The 21,753-nt window shown below is 39.9% G+C and overlaps 1 protein-coding gene across 1 annotated transcript in view; it reads right to left on the bottom strand.

Moving 5' to 3' along the window:
• Positions 1-21,753, bottom strand: part of LOC124074780 (retinoic acid receptor beta-like) — a 73,053-nt gene that overhangs the window by 15,142 nt on the left and 36,158 nt on the right. Inside the window, exon 4 of the mRNA XM_046418043.1 lies at positions 8,652-8,812. Coding sequence (XP_046273999.1) covers positions 8,652-8,812 — 161 coding nt within the window. The remainder of the gene's footprint in view (positions 1-8,651; positions 8,813-21,753) is intronic.

The following is a 21,753-nucleotide window of genomic DNA, read 5'->3' as shown; positions in this document are numbered from 1 at the left end:
GACAACAGAAAAGCCAAGACAAAACCAACTTGTTTTTGCTCTGACCTTTAAAACTTTAACATCTAAACTTTTTTAGCTTTAGACCATTTCTGACTTTTACCAGGCACTCAACATGATCAAATGACACAAGAAAATAGCATAATAGTATCTGTCTCTGTATTCCAGTTTATTTCAATAATACAGCTCGATAAAGCAGGAATATGAGAAAGTACTATAAGACACAGTGGTGCTTTGAGCTAAATGGTAAAGTCAGCATGCCAATGGGCTCACAATGACGATGCCATGATGTTGATGTTTAGCAGATAATATTTTCCATGTTTACCATATTATTTTAGCAGTTAGCATGCTAACATTTGCAACCAAATAAACACTAATTAGCACAAATATAGCTTAGACTGATTGGAATGTCATGAGTTTGGTAGGTATTTGATCATAAACCAAGTATTAGACAATTTAAACTAAATGGTGATGAGGGAAATGTCTGGGACCGTCGCCTCATAGCAAGAGGGTTCCAGGTTCAAATCCCGGTCTGGGCTCTTCTATGTGGAGTTTGCATGTTCTCCCTGTGCCTGCGTATACATGTCTTCCATGCAGCTATCAGAAGAATACAGCAAAAGAAAAAGACAGACCATAATATTTCAGCTGAAGCTGGTCATAGGGGTGTTGTGTAATCTTTCTGTTCATGCCATACATGTTATTGGTAGTCTGTGTTTTACTCTTGTCAGTGTAGAACATCATCCAGAGGCTGACGTAAATGACAATGACCCTGTTGGTGTCACTGGCTACTATTTTATTTACTGATGGATTTTCCACCACACCGCTGGTTTCCGAAGTTCATATAATTAAGTCAATTTATTCATTTATTTTTAAAACGTATTTCTATTCCATTGCTTCTTCGGTACTCCGGCTTCCTCCCACAATACCAAAAACATGCACATTAGGTTAATTGGCTACTCTAAATTGCCCCTAGGTGTGAGTGTGAGAGTGTGTGGTTGTCTGTCTTTGTGTGTTGGCCCTGTGATTGACTGGCGACCAGTCCAGGGTGTACCCCGCCTCTCGCCCGTAGTCAGCTGGGATAGGCTCCAGCTCCCCCGCGACCCTGACGGACAAGCATCATAGAAATTGGATGGATGGATAGATGGAAATGTCTGGGGATCACCAAAGTCATTTGAATACACTGACTGGGCACCATCTATGCCTGTCTATGTAAAGTTTTGCTAATCTAGACAATGAATTATTTAAGTCTGGACCAAAGAGGTGGACGGAAAGGGTGATGAATTGATACAATGCTAGCATAGCTAAATTAGAGGTTTAACATTTTTTCACCCACTGCTCCAGCTATATAATATTACAACCCTAATTTTAACACCACTGGGACACTGTGTGAAATTTAAAAACAGAATCCAATGAATTGGAAACAAACTGTTTTACAAAGTTTTCCTGAGCTCATATATTAATATCCTTTATCTAATCATGTGCATCACAAAGTGGTAAACCTCGCCACATCCCTGTTTGTAAACAACTGGACTTTTCAAGGATGTCCCTTTCCAACCATGATGCTATCACCTTTTACCAATCAACCTGTTTACCTGTGGAATGTTCCAAACAGGAGTTTTATGAGTAGTACATAACTTTCTGAGTCATATGTTGATTTAGGCATTTAAAGGGATAAAGGGACAGCTCACCTCAAAATCCAAAATTCCCTCTTACCTGTGGTGCAAAAAACAAACAAAAACAAAAAGAAAAATGAAAAAAAAATAGATTTTTTTTTTTTTTTGAAAAACTAAGCAGCAATGTTCTAAAAAAATAATGATAGGGCATTTACTGTCAGTGCTCCTTGGTAGGCAAACTGTCTAATGAAGACATTGTTTCTATATTACCTGAAATACATCTTTGGTGTTATGTTACTGCAATTTCTTGTTAGTTATCAGTTATCATGCTGATTTATGTGCATACACACAAACACGCACACACACACACACATCTATGGGCGTATATCGGCAATGACCATTATATGCCAGGCACAAGTACAATGTTTTAATTGTTTTAATTAGAAACACTACCGTGCATTTGAAACGTCTATTTTCCTTTAAGGATCCACTGCTTTGTATCTCTGATTTTTTCCATTATGTAGCAGGGCTGGAGCTTGAGCATACAAACCAACAATAAATAACTATAAAAAGTGCTCTTGACAGCATCAAAAAGGTTTGTGCCACAGCTTGGGTCTGCAGAAACATTGCAATATGTTGGGAATGTACACAGTATGACTCACAGGCCTCAGGAGAGATGGAACAAAAGCCTTTGTGCAGCTGTAATTGACTGCTGCACAGGCTTTTATTTTCAGTTCATAAATACAAACCGCAAAGAGAAATTGGCAACAAGTGCTTTGGGTCTCCAAACAAACTCCTTGGACATTCAGGCTGTTAACTCACCATAAACAATTGCAATGAAGTCAATAACATAAAGCAAATTTTAGCCAGTATTACTGACATGATATGTTTAAAATTGTAACATTTCATACTTAACTTATTTGTCTTTTTTTGGAGAATGACAATAAGCCCTGCTTTCCATTTGTGCAATTTTATGTTATTAAAAATCTAACTGACTGAGCCAGCAATGGACTCTCCACTTCCTCAAACCACTGTCATTCTCTTCCTGTCCACCAAACCTCTTGGACCTTCCTTTCTTCATCAACTGGATGGCCCCATTTATTGACGTACCTTTTTTCCACTTCTTCCAGTTACCAGTCCTTCCCTGGCAATCTGCCCATAATCCCCAATTTCCTTATGGATCATTCTGTGTTTGTGTTCAAGGGTCTATTACCTGGGCCTGTGCCTGCCCGTCTATTCCATGTATATCTGTCTGCCTACCTTCACCTGCCAAGCTATTCCATCAATAAATCACTGTAATCATCCTGCTGTCTCTCTTTGTGTTTGGGTTCTGTCCCTGTTGCCTTGCATAACCAGCAGTGATAGAGAATGAGGCATTAAGTAACTAAACTAAACTCAGGAAAAGGGAATATAAAAGCCAGGTAGGAATAAGAAAATCAGTCTACAGCATCTAACAACTCAATATTAAATTCTGATTTTCAAGATTTCAACCTTCACCAGTCAAACCAAGAGAACATATACATGTCTTCCATACAGCTATCAGAAGAATACAGCAAAAGAAAAAGACAGACCATAATATTTCAGCTGAAGCTGGTCATAGGGGTGTTGTGTAATCTTTCTGTTCATGCCATACATGTTATTGGTAGTCTGTGTTTTACTCTTGTCAGTGTAGAACATCATCCAGAGGCTGACGTAAATGACAATGACCCTGTTGGTGTCACTGGCCACTATTTTTTTTACTGATGGATTTTCCACCACACCGCTGGTTTCCGAAGTTCATATAATTAAGTCAATTTATTCATTTGTTTTTAAAACGTATTTCTATTCCATTGCTTCTTCACCTTCTCGCACACAAGCAGCAGTCTGCACTCAAAACCAGTATGGTCTCATGCTATGTTGACATAAACTGTAAAATTTGAATTCAAATTCATTATTTGAACCATTTAAAGCTTGCCTAATCAGATATGAATGATCAGCCATTGATATGAATGATAAAGCCATAACTTGACTTTTTTAAAATAAAAAAAGTAAATTAAAGTTTCACTACTGCAATATGTGGTTTAAAACCTACATTGCTATCAAAAAGGACACTGAGATTGATAGATTGATAGACCTAATATGTTGTGACAGCATTTCCTGGATTTCTGGACCTAGATTTCTGTTTTGGTAGGATTTAGTAGAGGGACATTTAATGACATGCAGTTGTCGGTCCTGTAGGGAACTTGGCTTACTGAGGCCAGTGGACTTAAGGAAACAGGGAGATACACCTATGTATCATCTGTGTAATAATGAAAAGCAATACCATGTCTATGGATGACATCACCAGGGGGAAGCATATATGGTTAGAACAGAGATGATCCAAGAATTGATCCTTGGGGTACACCATACTTCATATGGAAAAAACCAATAAATTTGTTAAAATTTGTTAAATTTGAATCAGTTTAACGCTACCAGATATGACAGAACATAAGTCCAGCAACACGAGAATTGAACACATACCAGCATTCACATTCATCAAAAGGTCATTAGTGAAAATGGCTGTCCCGGTGCTGTGTTACTGGCAAAAATTTTTCATACACATTTTTGTTATTATTAGCAGGCTCAAGCCCAGGTTTATGGTTGGACACAAGCAGTTTTAAAGTAATCGGGGACACAACCAATGGACAATGAGTTGTTTAAATAAGAAAGCAAATGAGGCAAAATAAAATCAACTACTTCAAATAAAAACTTAGCTGGAATTATGCCAGGAGGGCTGTATACTCTCATATGAGATATGATATCTAGGAGTTCATGCAGAGTGACAGGGAAAGAATCCTGGTGTGGGTGATCAACTTCTAAAAGGGTGGAACTGGAAGTGATATGTGTGTGAAAAATCTTTTTACACTAAGAATCAGAATCAGCAGAGGTACAAGAAGGGAATGGGTTTACTAACTGATGAACAATGTTAAATAGAAATTTGGGGTTGTGCTGGTGGCCAGAAAAAGGTCAGAAAATATCATGTTCTTACATCTTTCACTGGCTTATTATAAAGAAATAATAATTCTGTCATAGCTGCAAAGTTGAGGCTCGATTAACTCAATCTACATTCTGCTTTTCTTCATTGCATTTTAACTGCCTAGAATACTTTCATTTAACCAGGGCTGTTTTGCTAGCACTAATCTTCAAAGGAGCAATGAGATCTTGAGGAATATAGAAAACTAAATGAATTAACCAAATCATTAGCCTGGGAGAAATCAGAAACAAACTTTCTAGGGAACTGAACACTGTTGGGAATTTAGAGGCGCTAAGTTTATTCAAGGCACGAGTGTACTAGCAGCCCGTAATTCATAGTTGAAAACAATGCACTGATGATCAAATACAGAACCAGACTAAAGACTAGGTCTAGTTTGTGGCCATAGTTCTAGGTTTGTCCAGACACAAGTTTCTGAAAATTAAAAAAAAACAAAACATAGTGATATTTAAGAAATCATGACAAGTCCATTTTAAGATATTCGGACATAATTTTAAATGTAAACAAGTCTTAATCATGTAACAGCCTATTTTTTTAATGCACTTCTATGGCATTCAGTCTAAGTCCTGAATGTCCGCAAACCTTGGAACTCATCAATGTGAATATTAAACAAAGAACGATTCTATCAGAATTTAAAAAGCAGGACTGGATCAAAATTCAGGAAATCATGTCAAAAAGGAACCAGCTGGTTTAGAGTGGCAAAAAATGACATCAGATATGGATGAGAATGAGCCACCAAGTCTGGAAGCTATTCTACTACATTTGAATTCTTCTTACAGACAGGGTAATTACCGTATGGGAAGGACAGAAGGACAGCTAACCTCCTAATATGACATCCTTTACTGAAAATCCAGTATGTACTCCAGTATGCTGGCAAACTTCAGCATCAGTCTTAGCCCAGCCCCAGCAACTCTTTCTGTGTGAGAGGGTTTGAATTCAGCAGCACCCTCCAAACCCAGCCAGTCCACTGAAGTGACTATGGAGACAGCTGGAGAGCCCTCAGCTCCACAACACATCAATTCCCCTGCGGTTGTTACTGTGAGGCAGTTAGCACCACAACTGCTGGACACTGTCACGAGGAAACAATCTATTGTGTGGCCACCCGAGGGGGAGACAGAGATAAAGGGAGACAGAAAAGAGCAGAGAGAGAGAGAGAGAGAGATCATTAAATATGATCTGGGGTTAAGTGAGAGGCACATTAGGGCCACACTTAAATCACAGACAACGAGCTGCAGTCGACACAACAGCACTATGGACGCACATTCCACTGATTGACGTCCGATTTGCTGGGGAGGGAGGAGGCGCAGACGTGTGTGTGTGTGTGTGTGTGAGTAAAAGAGAAAAAAGAGTGTGTTTGCACAACACACATATGTTGGGGGTGAAGAAGGCTGATATTAAAGCAACCTATCATGATCTTCCCTCTGGGTGGAGAGGGGAAAGGGAAGAAAAAGGGGGAGCTGAGGAAGAAGGAGGGTGAGATAATTCGCAGTTTGATTTTTTTTAACCCTACCCCCTGCAATCTCACTCAATTACACAAGTCCCATAATTCAATAGAGCGAAACAAGGAAGTTGCCGGGGAATTCTAATTTAATTTAAGAACATTTATCCAAACAGATTAGACAAGTTGCGACATTAGAAAAGAAGCTGGTAGTGTAGAAATGAGCTCTGCAGTACATCAACAGGCCCGTGTGTACAGATGCAGAAAGAGGAAAGGCAGTAAAAGCAGTCAGCACCTGTGACAAATGGCGGTGGCAGACAAACTGTAATGTGGCTAATATCGCCAGGCTCGGCCGTGTAGCGTTCAGCAGCGGCAGCAGCGGTCGCTGCCTGCAGCTGCTGGGCCCCGCCGAACGCTAATGTTTTATTTTGTCTTTGAAACTGCCCGGCTCATTTTTCATCACCATCACTGTCAATGAAGCGTTATTCATTGTTGAGCTAAGCCCTCTCACTTGCACAGCTATCTCCCCTAACCCAGCAATGAACTCCTAAATCACTGCAGACTAGGATTTGAATATTTCACCACATAATTGGAGCTTTAACCTAATCTAGGGGCACGGGAGCTCCGCCTCTGTTTCCGACGAGGAGGACTCAAAAGGCGCATCAGGATCCAATCGCTCGTAATAATGAGGAACTTCTCACAGTCTGTGAGCAAGCATAATTACCACTGATCCAGATTAAGCCTTTATCTGAGGCCCGACTGCCACTCCAACAAACAGCAAACATTGGCTTATATCATAACCAGGGAGCAAGATTTTCGCTATTATGTTCTACTATTTTCAGCTGTGGATTTTGCCTCAATGCAGACTGTTTATTTTATAAAGTCAGGAAGTGCCTCATGAGAGAGGGAATGGGATGAGGGTGGAGTACAGAGGGGTTTCAGCGATTAGGAGCTTTGTGTTCAGTCTGAAAGGGAGCAAATAAAGAGTGGTAGAGATGGAAGCTTACTATACACTGAAACAGCAGCAGCAGCAGCTGCACACAGTGGAAAGCTGATAGTTCAACTGAATTGCTAATTTTCTCTATTTTAGTATCTTTCTCCCATCTCCGCTCCAAAGTTTGTTGTCAGTGACAGAATGATTTTCATCACTGCAACAAGAGAGACATTACTGCATATTATGGTTGCTCAACGGATTTGTTTACCTTCCTATAAACAGCATTTGATGTGATTGGCAGGTGTCGTGAGATTTCCAAAACTAGCATCACCAAGTCATTAAAAATACACCTCCCCCCTCCTGCTCTCAAGCATTCCCACTAGAAGATTGTTTGTGAAGCGCCAGTGTCAATCAAAGCTCACTCCTGCTGACTGTAATATATATGTAAGTCAGCTTAAAAACAAACACATTAGAAGCCGTCAGCTCCCTGCACAATGTTGCCATGCCTATGTGTCAATCAAAGTGTCGCTGTTTGCTTGCTATCAGCCGTCCTGCAGCTCCAACCACTTGCCTGTCAAAGCATCACAAAACTCAGCCAAAGAAGGGTTTGCAGAGTCACATATTCGCCCAAAGGTTTTTCAACATTTGCACGACCTCCAACTTTTACACCAAGTCATGATAAGTGGAGAACCATCCCTCAGGGGTTAGGAGAGGCCTCTTGTCACTCAGGTGAAGGGAATATGTTGCCCTTTAAAGGGTTGGCAGCTTTGAGACTGGACAAGCAAGGGCCTGACATGTCCAACTGACGACATTGTTCCTCAAGGTCCCGGATTAGCATTCCCGCGCTATCTGGCATTCGTGGATTATCAATTTAGTGTAAGGCCCAGCCTTTGAGGGTTTGAGGGAGGCTCAGGGATGGCACAGAACTCTCAACCTTGACGTCTTTGGGGATATGACAAGGAGAACAAAGCCCTCACAAACCCTGACAACCATTCTTGACACCCAGCTTAGTGCTGTCGCACATCAGCACACAAATCTGTCATTTCTGCACCCGTTTTGATTTACGGAAGCAGATAATGACGCAAGTTGCATTAGCTGCATTTATTTCACTTTTCAGACATGTCAAAAACTCAAGCCTCGATTTGGTTTTGGCAGGTGCAACATCTTCCAGTCCTGACATCTCTCATGTCGTTGCTTTCTCCCGTAGCTGCTGCTAGTAGCACATATAGAAACTGAGGTGAACAAACCCTGCTCCTATCACACATAAATCTCAACAGAGGCAGCTGGCAGTCCTAATATATCAGCTGCATGCCTTTCATTGTCTTTCCATCATAGTTAATGTCCAATCAATAGCCACTGAGAGAAGATCTGTTTGTGAGGATTTGCCTGGACTGTGTTATGTACATCTGAGCTGCATTAGACGGGGATTTAGAGTACAGTACAAAAGATTGATTATCATTATGAGCTCTGCACTATGGGCTAGTTTACAAGACTGGATCAAAAGAGCATAGGGTGTCCCTGGCAAAACAGGGTCATGATGTCACAGACACACTGTAGCTCTGTCCATGATTCAAAAAGAATGAAACCAAACATTTTTATTGTATGGATGTATACTAGCAGAAAGTTTTTTTTTCAGGCACCATAGGATGGTGAACTCACCGTGGTGTATTTGCCAAGTTGGCAGAGGGAGGGGAATGTTTCTTGATGGGCCTTTCGAATCTTTTCAATGATGGTCTCCAGCTCTGCTGTCAGCTCGTAGCTCTCTGCCAGCTCCGGCTTTGGGCTCTCCTTCTTCTTCTTATTACGGTCATTTCGAACAGCTGAAGGAGAAGCGAGGATTAGGATTAGCGTCAACAAACACTCGCAATTGGATGACTTGATCACTGAAGCATATATGGATGTTGGTGGATTGAAACAATATCATAAAAGACTACTTGAAAAACAAAAGAACTTTGCTGCAACTAAGCATTTTTCTGGTTACTTTTCAGAGTAGCAGCAAGTTGTTGAGTTATAAACTCCGATGTTGCATAAGGACAGAAAGTTTCAAGCTGCAATCTGCTCTGTCAGCTCAGTCAGGCTCTGTCAAATTAGTGTCAAGTCTCAAAAAGGGAGAAAACAGCAGTGAAAACTCAAGTGCTTCAAGCTTACACTAGGACTGTCACAGTATCAGATTTTCACTACACAATTATCACCACCAAAAGAAATCATGATAATGATATTATCATCACATCTTTAGAAAATGCTATCTATCAAATTCATCTTTAACTTGATTGTGTCTCTTTTTTATGCAACTAAATTGCACTCAAAATATAAGGTATTGAGGTGGAGAGAGAGTTTGCAAGCATGGCTGCACAAAAGTGCACACAGAGAACAATAACACTTAATGAACAATGAAAAGGCAGCCAGATGAACTGATAAACAAAAGATCCACATGGCTTAACATCTGTGTTGGATTATTTACACAATATTATCATATGTGTAATATTTATTCAATATCAACATTTCATTTTTTATATTACTTTGAAGATGAAGATTTTACAACTAAATTAAAATACCCAGTAAAGAAGTTAAAATGAGCTTAAAAAAAAGTCACATGTGATAGGGAAAGATAGGGAACTGAAACGGAGATAACGCTATATTCAAATTTCCAATAAAAAATAAAAGAAATATGAAATAAAGAACCATACAATACAAAAACAAGGTTTTTAGTCACCAAAAGTAAATTCTTGTATAATGTACCCTGTCTTTTATCGCCTTAGCTTTGATCAATGTTCAAATTACACATCTGTAAAGCAAAATATAATGATTTTTAATTTCAAATGCTTAAAGGGAGGCATAGTAGATTTTGAAAGCATATGCATCCTCATGGGAATTACAAGAGATGGTGTGGTACATGGTCTTGTTGATGGATTCATGATATTTCACAGACAGACAGTGGGCATAACATATCCAAAACATTTTAGGAATTAGGTGACAAAGGCACAAATTTACAAATGGACTCTTAAAGACAATTACTACTTGGTCCGTAATCTCTGACGACAGTTTACCCTTTCACTGTTTATAGCACTCAGAATTTAATCACAGCTGGGATCTTCATTATGGCAGTATAGAAGGCTAGCAAGCAAATACCAATGTATACAATGTTACGTTTAAATTCTTTGAACATTTGACTTTGTAAATATTTTATGAGGAGGTATATGCATTGAAGTTAAGCATCAAGGATAGGCACAACGCATTTTGGTGAGATACAATGAATATAACCATAACTGTTAATTTACAACAAAAACTTGATATAGTACCTTTAATATTATATGGGTTTATGGTAGTAATTAAAAGCAATCTATCTGAGCTTATGAACAGTTATTTTGCAACACAGACCTTCTCTCATATGGCCTATGGCAGCTGGACATGTAAGAATACTCTGTGCCTCACATTTCTACACAACATGTGGAAGTACTTCAAAAAATTACCCTGTGCAGAGACCCTTAGGAGAGAGTCCCACTGTACCAAACAGACAGAAGCCAAAGCAAAGTCCAGGTTGGTATGCTTGTTGTATATAAGTAAACCCTGAGAGACCGGAGTCTACAGTCCTTTGCTTCATTAGGTGCAGATCTTTGAAGTCTGTCACAGCAGGAGATTCAAACAAACCAACCAGGTTTATTACTCACACACACAGCATGATCATCTCAACATCACAAGTCTTTGATCAGTTGCACATCTCCCTTTAAAATAACAAGTAGAGCTAGAGAGAAGGAGCTGAGTCTATTGTCAGTGCCGAGACATCCAAGAGACCTTCCCTGGATGACAACAGTCATATTCTCTGCCCTACTTTGAAATAAAACCCTTTATATTCATGCACTAAAGCCAGCTAACATGGTTGTATGGGATGAGAGGAGACCTGCTGAGTGTGGGTTGGGGTTTATTCCTACAGACAGACAGTAGTGGTACATGATTATGTACAGCTCCTAAAATCTTACAAAATCTGCCAGAAAGCCTTCATTCTATTTGCCTTGCAATACGTATAATTTACAGACTATGTGTGATAAAACATCTTCTCTGTAGACACAAACCCACAGAGTATTATTACACAACTCTGCAGTTCCTCCAATCTCTGTAGAACTTTTTAGCCTCCTCTAGGTCTCTGTTTTGGCTTTCCAGACTCAGCCCTCATGAACCTTGTTTCCAGTGTTGGGGAGTATGGTTTGAATGCTGCATTCACAATATGCTGGCAACTGGGAAAGAAAAGTAAAACATTTCATTTAACTACAATGCTACATCCATCCATCCATCCATCCATCCATTTTCTATACCGCTTATCCCTCAGGGTAGCGGGGGGCTGGAGCCTGTCCCAGTTGACTACGGGCAAAAGGCGGGGTACAACCTGGACTGGTACAATGCTACATTAGTAACCTAAATTGAGCTAGATTTATTGCATTTGTGTTAATATTACATTTTATTTAGTGTACGTTGGAGAGATAGTTGCTTTGCAGACATTTTACCTTTACAGTTCAAATGCAAAAACATAATGGCTCGACCAAAGAGGAAAGTCAATGGAGTCAGGAAGTTAGTTCAAGAGGAGATCAAAAAGTGTAGTCGGCATACATTTGTTGGGATTTCTTACCATGTGCTCAGGAGAACAACAGAAAGGTCTATATGTCCCCCTCAGAAGCCTGAACCAGAGTGACTGACCGTTAGGGACATCTTCTACCACTTTATCCGGTGTGGATAAAGCTTGAACAGGGATACCCAGACTTCCTTCTCCCCAGACACTTTCTTCAGCTCTTCCGGGTGGACCCCAAGGTGTTCCCAGGTCAGCTGAGTGACATAGTCCCTCCAGCATGTCCTGGGTCTTTCTCGGGGCCTCCTCCCAGTGGGGCATACAGAAGCAGAAGCCCGAGCCACCTCAACTGGCTCCTCTTGATGTGGAAGAGCCCCTCCTCGAACCACAACCTCAACGTAGTGGGGGGTTTGAGCAACCGGAATGATCCTAGGGGCTATGTTGTCGGGGGCTTAATGTCTGTGGTAGGGTCTCCCCAGGCAAGCAGGTCCTAGGTGACATGTCTGTATGGGGGTGTCTGAGAGCTCTGCAAACTGGAATGCAACATCAACAGCCTAAAGTATCAAGACATACTTGCTGCCCATTACAGTCCAAACCACAAGAGAGGACAAATTCTGCAGCAGGATGGCACTCCTTCTCATACTTCAGCCTCCACATCAAAGTTCCTGAAAGCAAAGAAGATCAAGGTGCTCCAGTATTGGCCAGCCCAGTCACCAGACATGAGCATTATTGAGCATGTCTGCAGTAAGATCAAGGAGGAGACTTGGAAGATGAAATCAAAAATCTTTTGGTTTAATAAGAATAATCTAGAGGGCTTTGCCTTTCGTATAAGCCATTTCTGATTTCAATTGATCAACTACAAGTCAAGTTATTATTTGTTGGTCCTATATCTTAGATAAGCGACAACACTTTTGTCAGGGACTGTATATCGTCACTGCTGTACCTGTGTTACCCATTGTAGTTAGTAGTTAATGTGTGTAGATAAACTTAGATTATAATAGTGTTTAATGCAAAGTGATACTTATCCCTGGATGATTGTTGCTGTGTTAATAAATCTTTAACTTGTTGTTTGTGGTTATTGTGAACATACTTGTGATAACAGCTGGATTCATAACAGTCAGTGCTGGTATTTACCCTTCATAAGCTCATAAGAGACTGTTACTTCAACACAATCATTTGGCTATTGGTCCCTGGTGACAGGATTTTCTCAGATGCTCATGTACTGGTGTGTGATTTTAATAGCAACAGACAAGTTTGGTGGTTTTCTTTTTCTTGTCTTTTTTCTTTTTCTTCAAGTGGCAACCTCTGGGGAAGTGTCAAAAACATCAACAACCGACTTGCCTGTTTATGACAACTTTACAACCATAACTAATTCATTTAAATAGTAATTAGGCTTAAGGTTATGCATAAGTAAATCTTATGCCTTGCTGTATGGTTAATTGTACTAACAGACAGGAGAGCAGGGAATGCTGGTGTTCGAATTAAAGATGGCCCTGTTAAGTGGCAAACAGGTGCTGTGAGTTGGCGAGCTCCGGGGGACAGAGCCGTGGGCAGAACCCGGAGCTGCTGGAGAAATAAACTCCTGGAGTTGAGAAGAGCACTGAGTTTGTATTTTAAACTTTTGGGATTAAAAAGTGGATTTATCTTCACTCTCGCTTCTCAACCTCTACAGTCACAGGGCTGGAAAAAAACAAACTGTAAAATACTGCAATTTTCTCATTCTGTCTTATTTGACTGCTGAATGAAGGAGGCTGTCAAGAGGATGCCAGTTTGTGTTGCTGGTATTTGGTATGAGCAAAAACTAACAATGATTTGGGAGTTGTCTCTCTCCACTTTAAGAATAAATCAACAAATCTACAGAGAGTGTATTGACTACAACTGGTTGCTTCTTGATCACTGACAATGAAATATGCTGAGTCAGATATTTAATTGAAAAAACACTTACACCTATATTTTTAGTTTGCTGACAGAGCTAGGCTAAATGTTTTTCAGTCTTTGTGCTAAGCTAGGTTAAACACATCCTGGATATCTCTGGATACAGAGACAATAACACTTATATAAATGTTCTCTTCTCATCTCAGGTAAGATAAGAATTTACAAAAACATTCGCATAACTTTAACTTCAACAGCACAGCTGCTGTTGCTAAAGCTGTCATTTGACAACTACCTTTCCCACCACCACAACCATGAAGACTTGACTCAGCGTTGATGGTCACAAGGGTTATATTAACAGATTATTGTGTTTATCCACATAATCAGGCATTAACCCCAGATGGAGCCTACCTCTTGTATTTCATCTGCTTCATCAAAAACAATTTATATCCTTAAACAAATCTCTTCTGACTAAATCAGTCACAATCAGAGCCCATATGCCATACTTAGTGTATCTGACATATAGGTCATACATCCCACTTCTCATGCTCAGACAGCATGCATCCCACATCATGTGACCATCTCATCAAAATAAAAATGAATGAAGAGTCACAACAATTTTGAGTTTCAGAGAATTAGACTGGGTGTTTTGGTCAGCCATGGTGTCATGCTGATTACTGTCACTGCTGAGAGGCAGCAGTAATGTACTGACATTAATTACTGCCTACATTCTGACCTACATCTGTGACCTGTATGTCCACCACATGTACATACACCACATCAGTTGTAATCAGACAGTTAAGAACGCCAACTTTGACAATGACAATGTTAATTTCTTCATTGGACCGACTAAAATGGGGGTCAGATAAACACTGACATTGACTACATTTAAGTAAACAAATAGAACAAAGAAAAGAGATCCTGGAGCCAAACTGGACCAGTTTCTGGTGTCACCTTCAGAAATTAATGTTATTTGCTGCTTCATAGCTGGCAATGATAATCTTCAAAAATGTAAATTGAAACCAGTGATTGTAAAGTTGATCCTAACCTTTTCTGTCATCATGGTTTATAAAGTCATTGTGGGGGCAGTGGGAGGGGTTTGACAAAGGACAGAGAGTCTTGGGCTCCGCTGCTCCACAGAGAAAAGCTGCTATCACTGTACACAGCAGCAGCAGATAAAGCAGAAAGTGTGGATCAGACTGGTGGTCTCATTATTGGCCTATTATAAAATCAGATATGAAAAGGAGAAAGTGAAAGAAGAAATTCGAAGAAAGTACTCATAATATGTTTAAATTATGGCTGGAAGTTGTCAAATTAGATGAAAATGAAGCAAAATACTGTCCTTAGAAAAACTGCACATGAAGCAAATATAATTTGCATTCTGTGAAATACAATATTGACATTTGAAATGTCAATAAAGCCATGTTAACTGTACAACCTCTCACATGAAATGCTGTTTCACATATATCTTGCATCCCTGTATGGAAAATTTACATTTTACACAAATTTATCTTACATTGTATTGACAATTGTTTTTATTACATGTTAATATTGACATTTTACATGTGAAATATGCGAATAATCACATGTTGATATCTTGTGTCGGGAAGGTTACTTTGCATTTTACTAGTTACTTTCATTTTAAATTAAATTAAGCAAGTTACTTTTCTTTACTATATCATTGTTCAGAGTAATGCATTACCGATTACACACGCACACACACACATTCAAACACACACACAAAATGTATGACATACAAAATGCAGTTCATTAAAAATCCAGTGGTGGCTAAGATGATAGTGGTGGCTGCCCTAAGGAAGGCTCTCAATCAGAAACACAGCCTCTTATTGGTCAGTGAGTTAGGGAAACAGCCACTGATTGGTTGACAGTCTCAGCCACAACACACAACTCAACCACACAACTACATATCACAACAACAATACCTGTTTCCAACACAGAGAAATCAATGGAGGTCTCTAATATCCAGCGTGAACGAGATATTATGTTATAAACCCCAGATGATTAGGTTAGTTGGTAATGTGCTACTTAATAAAGTAAATATACACTAATGCTCAAAAGTTTGGGGTCACTTGGAAATTTTCTTGTTTTCAATGGAAACACACATGAAATTAAATAGGAAATATAGCAAATGAACAGAACATTCTGACATTATCAGAGTTAGAAATAATGATTTTAATGAAAATGATGAATGTTGAAACAAAAAAACAAAAAAAACATCTCTTGCAGCAATTAGAGCCTGGCAGACCTTAGGCATTCTAGCTGTCAATTTTTCAAGGTAATCTGATGAGGTTTCACCCCATGCTTCCTGGAGCATCTCCCACAAGGTGGACTGGCTTGATGGAGTCTTCCTCCGTACCATATAGTCAAGCGGCTCCCACAACAGCTAAGTGGGCTTCAGATCTGAAGACTGTACTGGCCACTCCATTACAGCATCTTTTATCCTGAACATACTGTTTAAAGAAGAACACCATCTGTAGTCTCATACCTGATATCCCTGTGTCAGGCATTTCAACAACACAGTTCCATAAACCTGTCTCACACACAGCACAGGTAAAATATTCAAAAATTTGTTCCATGGAAGGGGGGGGGGGGGCGTCGTGCAGGATAATGGTATAGAAAGGGGGATGGTTCTCAATCTGTTCAAGTGTGTGTGTGTGTGTGTGTGTATGTATGTAGTTTGTCATAGTGAGGTGACAAACTGTGTCTGGCGAGGGGGTTGTGGTCCACCCAGAGGCTGCTAGACACTAGATGTGATTTAGGAAGACAGCAACATGGTAAGTGCACCCCCCCACCCACCTAGGGCAATCAATTACCACTGCACTCCAAGCAAATTACTGCTAGCATGAGCAGATACATCCTAATGATGCATGGGACAAAAGGCCATGAAAATATATGGGTTTTTAATACCCACAAAAAGGGCAGAGGAAACCCATGCAGCACAGAGACTCTTGTCGTAATGTAGTGTCTCTGATCACTGAGCACTTTTATTTCTTTTTATTTAATGTTTTTTTAAAGTGTGTGTTTGACTCCTCAAACTCTGTTGTCCATTGGAAATTATTTCACTGGTAGGAAATGTTGTTTTTGGTACCATTGTGATGTTGAAAAATGATCCAAGAAGTCTAGTTTGAGTATAAGATCCATGAGTGTGAAATATGTGTGTGATATATATATACTGTCAATATTTAAACAGTAAAAAGTTTCCCCAGTAAGCTTTTTTTGTCTGGCTAAAGTTACAAACAGACAACAATAACAGAAAAAAGCAGAAAATTCTCATATTTGATAAGTTGGAGTTAGAAAATATTTGGTGTTTGATACTGAATTAATCTGTTATGTTGGTCAAGGTCTTAATCAACATCAGCACTGGGTGGCAGTGGGTGGAGATTAGGGACCAAATCTTGGCACCAAAATCGCTCTTTTTAATATCACTATTATTTGCTCTCTTAATATTCTGATAGGACTCCTGAAATCAAATACTCTGATCAACAACAAGAAAAAAGTCTGATTTCTGTGGTGTGTCATCCAGCAAAAATGGAGCAACATTTATTTGGAGTTATTCTATGGTAAGCTGATAGATCTATGTACATTTAATTATTTCAATAGGCCCTTTTGTTTTGACTCAGTCAGAATATGAATTTCAAATCCTGATGTTAGATTTTCCCATAGCAAGTGAATGCTGTTTTAAAATGATAGTTTCTAATTATGTGGTATAAATTGTAACTAACAGATGCTGATGATGAAGGTTAATATGAAGGTTTTCCAAAAATCAGTCCATCTCAACATAGCTCTAGACTAGCTCCCCTGAAATGATGGGCTTTAAAAACTTGGATTTCTGACATAAAGACATATGAACCATAAGAATTCAACCCCAAACTAAAAACTGAAAAGTGTTTGCATCAGGCCAGAGCCTTTAGTTATCAAGCTCCTCTACTATGGAACCATTGGTTTCGGTTTCAGTCTGGGAGGCAGACACCCTCTGTACATTTAAGAGGAGACTAAAAACTTTCCTGTTTGATAAATCTTATAGTTAGGGCTGGCCTAGGCCGGCCCCTAGTTATGCTGCTATAGACTTAGGCTGCGGGGACTGGGGCTCCCATGATGCACTGAGCTCTCTCTTCCTCTCCCTCTCCTTCTGCACACATTTATGTCCCATTAATGCATATCACTAACCAAACTTCTTCCCTGGAGTCCTTGTGCTTTCTCGTCTCGCAGGTTCCCATGGATCGTGGTTGCAGGTGGATTGTGCTTGAAACTTACTGCGATTACTACTGTTTAGTCATAATCTATTTTAATTCTGTTACTAGTCTGCTGCAGCTGCTACCATTATTATTATTATTATTATTACTAATATTGCTATCATAATCACCATAATACCTTCTGTACACTTCATTGTCATTATCATTATCTACAGTTCCAATACTTCTGGTATTATTACTGCTACTATGCATCTCTGCTTGTGTGCTCCTTCTCTCACGCCCCACCCCTCACTCCCTCTCTCTCTTTGTCTGTCTATCTTTCTCTCTCTCTCTCTCTCTCTCTCTCTCTCAATCCAACTGGTCAAGGCAGATGGCCGCCCATCTTGAGCCGGGGTCTGCTCCAAGGTTTCTGCCTTCTAAAAGACAGTTTTTCCTCGCCACTGTCACCAAGTGCTTTCTCAAGGGGGAATGTTGGGTTCCCTGTATTACAGTTTAATTAAAGAGTTTGGAAAGTGTCATGAGATGACTTTTGTTGTGAATTGGCGCTATATAAATAAACTGAGTTGAACTGAATTGAATCAGACGAATACCTCCACTCAGACGTGTTGTTAAGCTTTCCAGCAGCGCTTTGAACGAGTGAGTGTCGAGAGTTTCTGAAGTGCTCTCCAGAGTGCTACACCAAAGGATGAAGGGTCATTGAGTGGAGCTCAGACACACACTCTTTACAATGATGCCTACTGTCACATTCCCATTCGTGGGACACTCTTCTCCCTCTCCTTTAGTCAATGACCAATGACCCACCTTCTGTCTTTTGTCCTCCTCTTTATTGCTTTTTTCACAGCTGCCTCTAGCACAGCATGGTGATATTTTTTGCGCTTCATCTGAGTGTTGGGTGGCTCAGCGGCAGTGGGCATGGAAGGCAACCGCTTTGAGAAGCTGCTGGCCAGCCATCTGTGTGCTGCCAAGCTCTGCACACTGTCTCTTTGAGCCAACAGATGCAGTGGCAAATAAACACTATCTATCTGGAGCCCGCGTGGTGCAGCCCCGGCTGCTTGCCACAGCACTTAACAGGGCATCTCCCTAACGCTTACCAGGTGGGTGTCGAGCCACGATGATAATTCTTTGCTGTCGCCAGAGTGTTGAGTTTAAGCTAATGGTCCTGATGGGACTGGGGGGTGGAGGGGAGAGGGAGGTGTCAGATGGGAAACCCACGCTGTGAAAATGTGACCTTCAAGCAGGAAGTCACGAGAGTGACACATATGAAACTTAGAATTGAGAAGATAAGATTTTCACATCATGGTTTTTCAAAACAAACAAAAAATAATACTACGTTTGATCTTTGTGCTTCCCCTATAGAAACATACATTAGATCCATCAAAACTAAAGAAGATCTTTAAACACCAGGGACATGATGAATAATTGACAAGAAACTGTTAAATACATCTGCAAATGTTTTACACAAAAACCATTTATACCAGAGGCAATATAGTTATGCAACAGTTATAATGCTTGTTAAGCAAAAGTTTCAAACAGCTTCAACATCATCCAGTGATGATGATCTTTTCCTACTCCTCCTTGGTTGACAAAATAAGGGGAGATGTTAGGTACATCACATTTTACAACATAGAGAAAGAGAAGAGAGAGTCCCACCTTCTCATACAGGAGCTGAACTCCACTCCAGTATATTATGATGTCAGTGACACATTTTGTGGTCTTTATGGGGATGCTAGCTCTGCATGTGAGCAGGCAGAAGACCAGCTACTGACCCAGAGCAACATTTGCCAGTTTACCTGATATAAGTTGTTGTATAGCCAAAGCTACAATAGTGTATTTTTTTAACTTTTGTAACTGCACTATATAGACAAACACATTCATATGCGGCGTTTTAAGGGGCTGCTTACTTCCAGTGAAGGGAAATCGTAATGCTTCAAGCTGCAATTTTTATTCAGACTGCATTAAATTTCCTGTTGGTGTGATGATCAGGTGTTCCAATACTTTTGTCCATTTACTGTATCTATTGTATCATCCTCCTTATAAGTCAACAGTCACAACAAAGTCAGGCACAGGCCTATAATTTCACTGAAACAAAAACTGAACTGAACAAATCTGATGTCAGGAGGAACAAAACTTCTTGAGATCCAGTCTTTTCTGGCAGTCTGTCACTTTTGTTGTGTAGGTGTATGTGTAAGAACCCTGTTTTTCTTTTAAATAATTTGTAAACATATAGTCCCGGTTTTTATTATCTTGTCCAGTCTTTTATTGAGTTATTATCAGCATTCATACTTAGGTTACAACATAGCTATATTTAGGTTATATCAATGTTTTAAAGGCTTTAAGAATCTGCAGTCATGGTAGTTGCTCTGTGAGGATCTTTGGCACAGTGATGGTTTGAATTAAATGCTATTGACATTCTGTCTTACAACTAGCTCAGCTAGCTTACTGTGTGTAGCTCAGCACGGCGATGTAGGTTATTTAACTATTACTAACCAATGTAAAACGTCATATTTTATTGATAATATAATTTGGAATAAACAGCTTGTTGCACTCACACAGATGGGTCTCCGGTTTACATGTTATGCACAACCACAGCCTATTCTGTTATTTACATTGCTGAAACCATGGAGGCAAATACAATTACATAATGTTGAACTATTCTTTTAAACAAAAGCCTGAGTATGCTTTGGTAAGTTACTGCCCATGAAATTAAACTACTCTCTGCAACAGTCACTTTTTCAAAGACACACACTCATCTAATTACTCATCCAACAGACACACAATACATGTCTTACAGTCTTCCTTTGCAGATTCACTCAATTAATAACAGATCACATCAGAACTCGTGATATTATGAGACTCATGATTGCTTACCACTGAAAAAATACAAAGACACAGCTTGTGTAATCACATACCTGTCAGTGCTGCACACACACAAACACACGCACGCACACACACACACACACACACACAAAACAAAAACAAAGCTCCCTTTGTGTTCCACTCTAAGGAACAGTTATCTGCAGAGGCACATGACAACACAAGTTCAGTGTACAAAAACAGATGTTCAGTTCCATCTTCTGGCTCAGTCAGAGGCCTGAGTTCTCAACACTCTTCTCTTACTGTGATATAACCACCACAAAAGTTTTCACTAGCCTGTAGCCTGTGGTGGCCATATATATATGTGTTGAACTGAATGAATTTCTGTGTGTTCAAATGTCTGCTTGGCTCATAAATGAACTGATATAATGCTATAAAATCTAGCATTATTTGACTAATAGCTGCACCCCTGTGGTCAAAGATGTTTGAATACCAAACAATTACTTTCCTAAAACAGTCCAATTCACCCCGCACAAGCATGCTGGGATACCTGGCAAGGTGTGCCATCTGCTTTGGTGCCATCTTTGTGGCTGTGTTTGGGGCAACAAGAACAAGTAATTTGAAACAAAACATGATCTTTTCTTAACCCTTAACCCTTCACCTAAGTGTTTTGTGCCTAGACCGAGCCAGACCTGTCACAACATAAAAGTGAAAACTGAAATATAAAGAAATGTCCAGCTTTTTGGTACTACCACTGACCAGACTGCCATGACAACTTGTAGATGATTCCTGAGGATTTTGCACTATGGCGCTATTTCTATATATACGAATTTCTGTTTGACCAACAGTTACAAGGTATTTCAAAAAGTGGTGAGTGGATATCTGTGAAATTTGCAATCAATATGAATCTTGAGCTGTTTATCATATAAAACAGATATGATTAGTTTTCAAGTTGGATGAATACTGACTTCCAAACTGAGTATACCCATTCCTAGACGGCATGGACTTTCTGGAATCGAGGCTGAGGACTCCATCCCATCTCCTCCATCAATGAATATAGAAAAAAGGGAATTTTCCCCTCTCTCATCAGTGGCTCTGTGGGGGGGGTTTGCCTGAGGATATTAAGACATCATCTTTTCCATGACTCCTCTGCTGAGGTGTGAAACAGCATAAGAGAAAGGAATGGTCCCCCCCTGGGGCTAATGGAGCATGAAGTGGACCTGAGCCATAAATGCTGATGCAATCAAAGGATGCCAATAACCTGTGAAATGCAAACTGTTCCTATGGATGACAATGGAGCATC

This window comes from Scatophagus argus, chromosome 17 (assembly GCF_020382885.2).
Source record: "Scatophagus argus isolate fScaArg1 chromosome 17, fScaArg1.pri, whole genome shotgun sequence".
In the NCBI taxonomy this organism is placed as follows: Eukaryota; Metazoa; Chordata; class Actinopteri; family Scatophagidae; genus Scatophagus; species Scatophagus argus.
The sequence above is the reverse complement of the archived record's forward strand: the minus strand, read 5'-3'. Positions and strand labels throughout refer to the sequence as shown.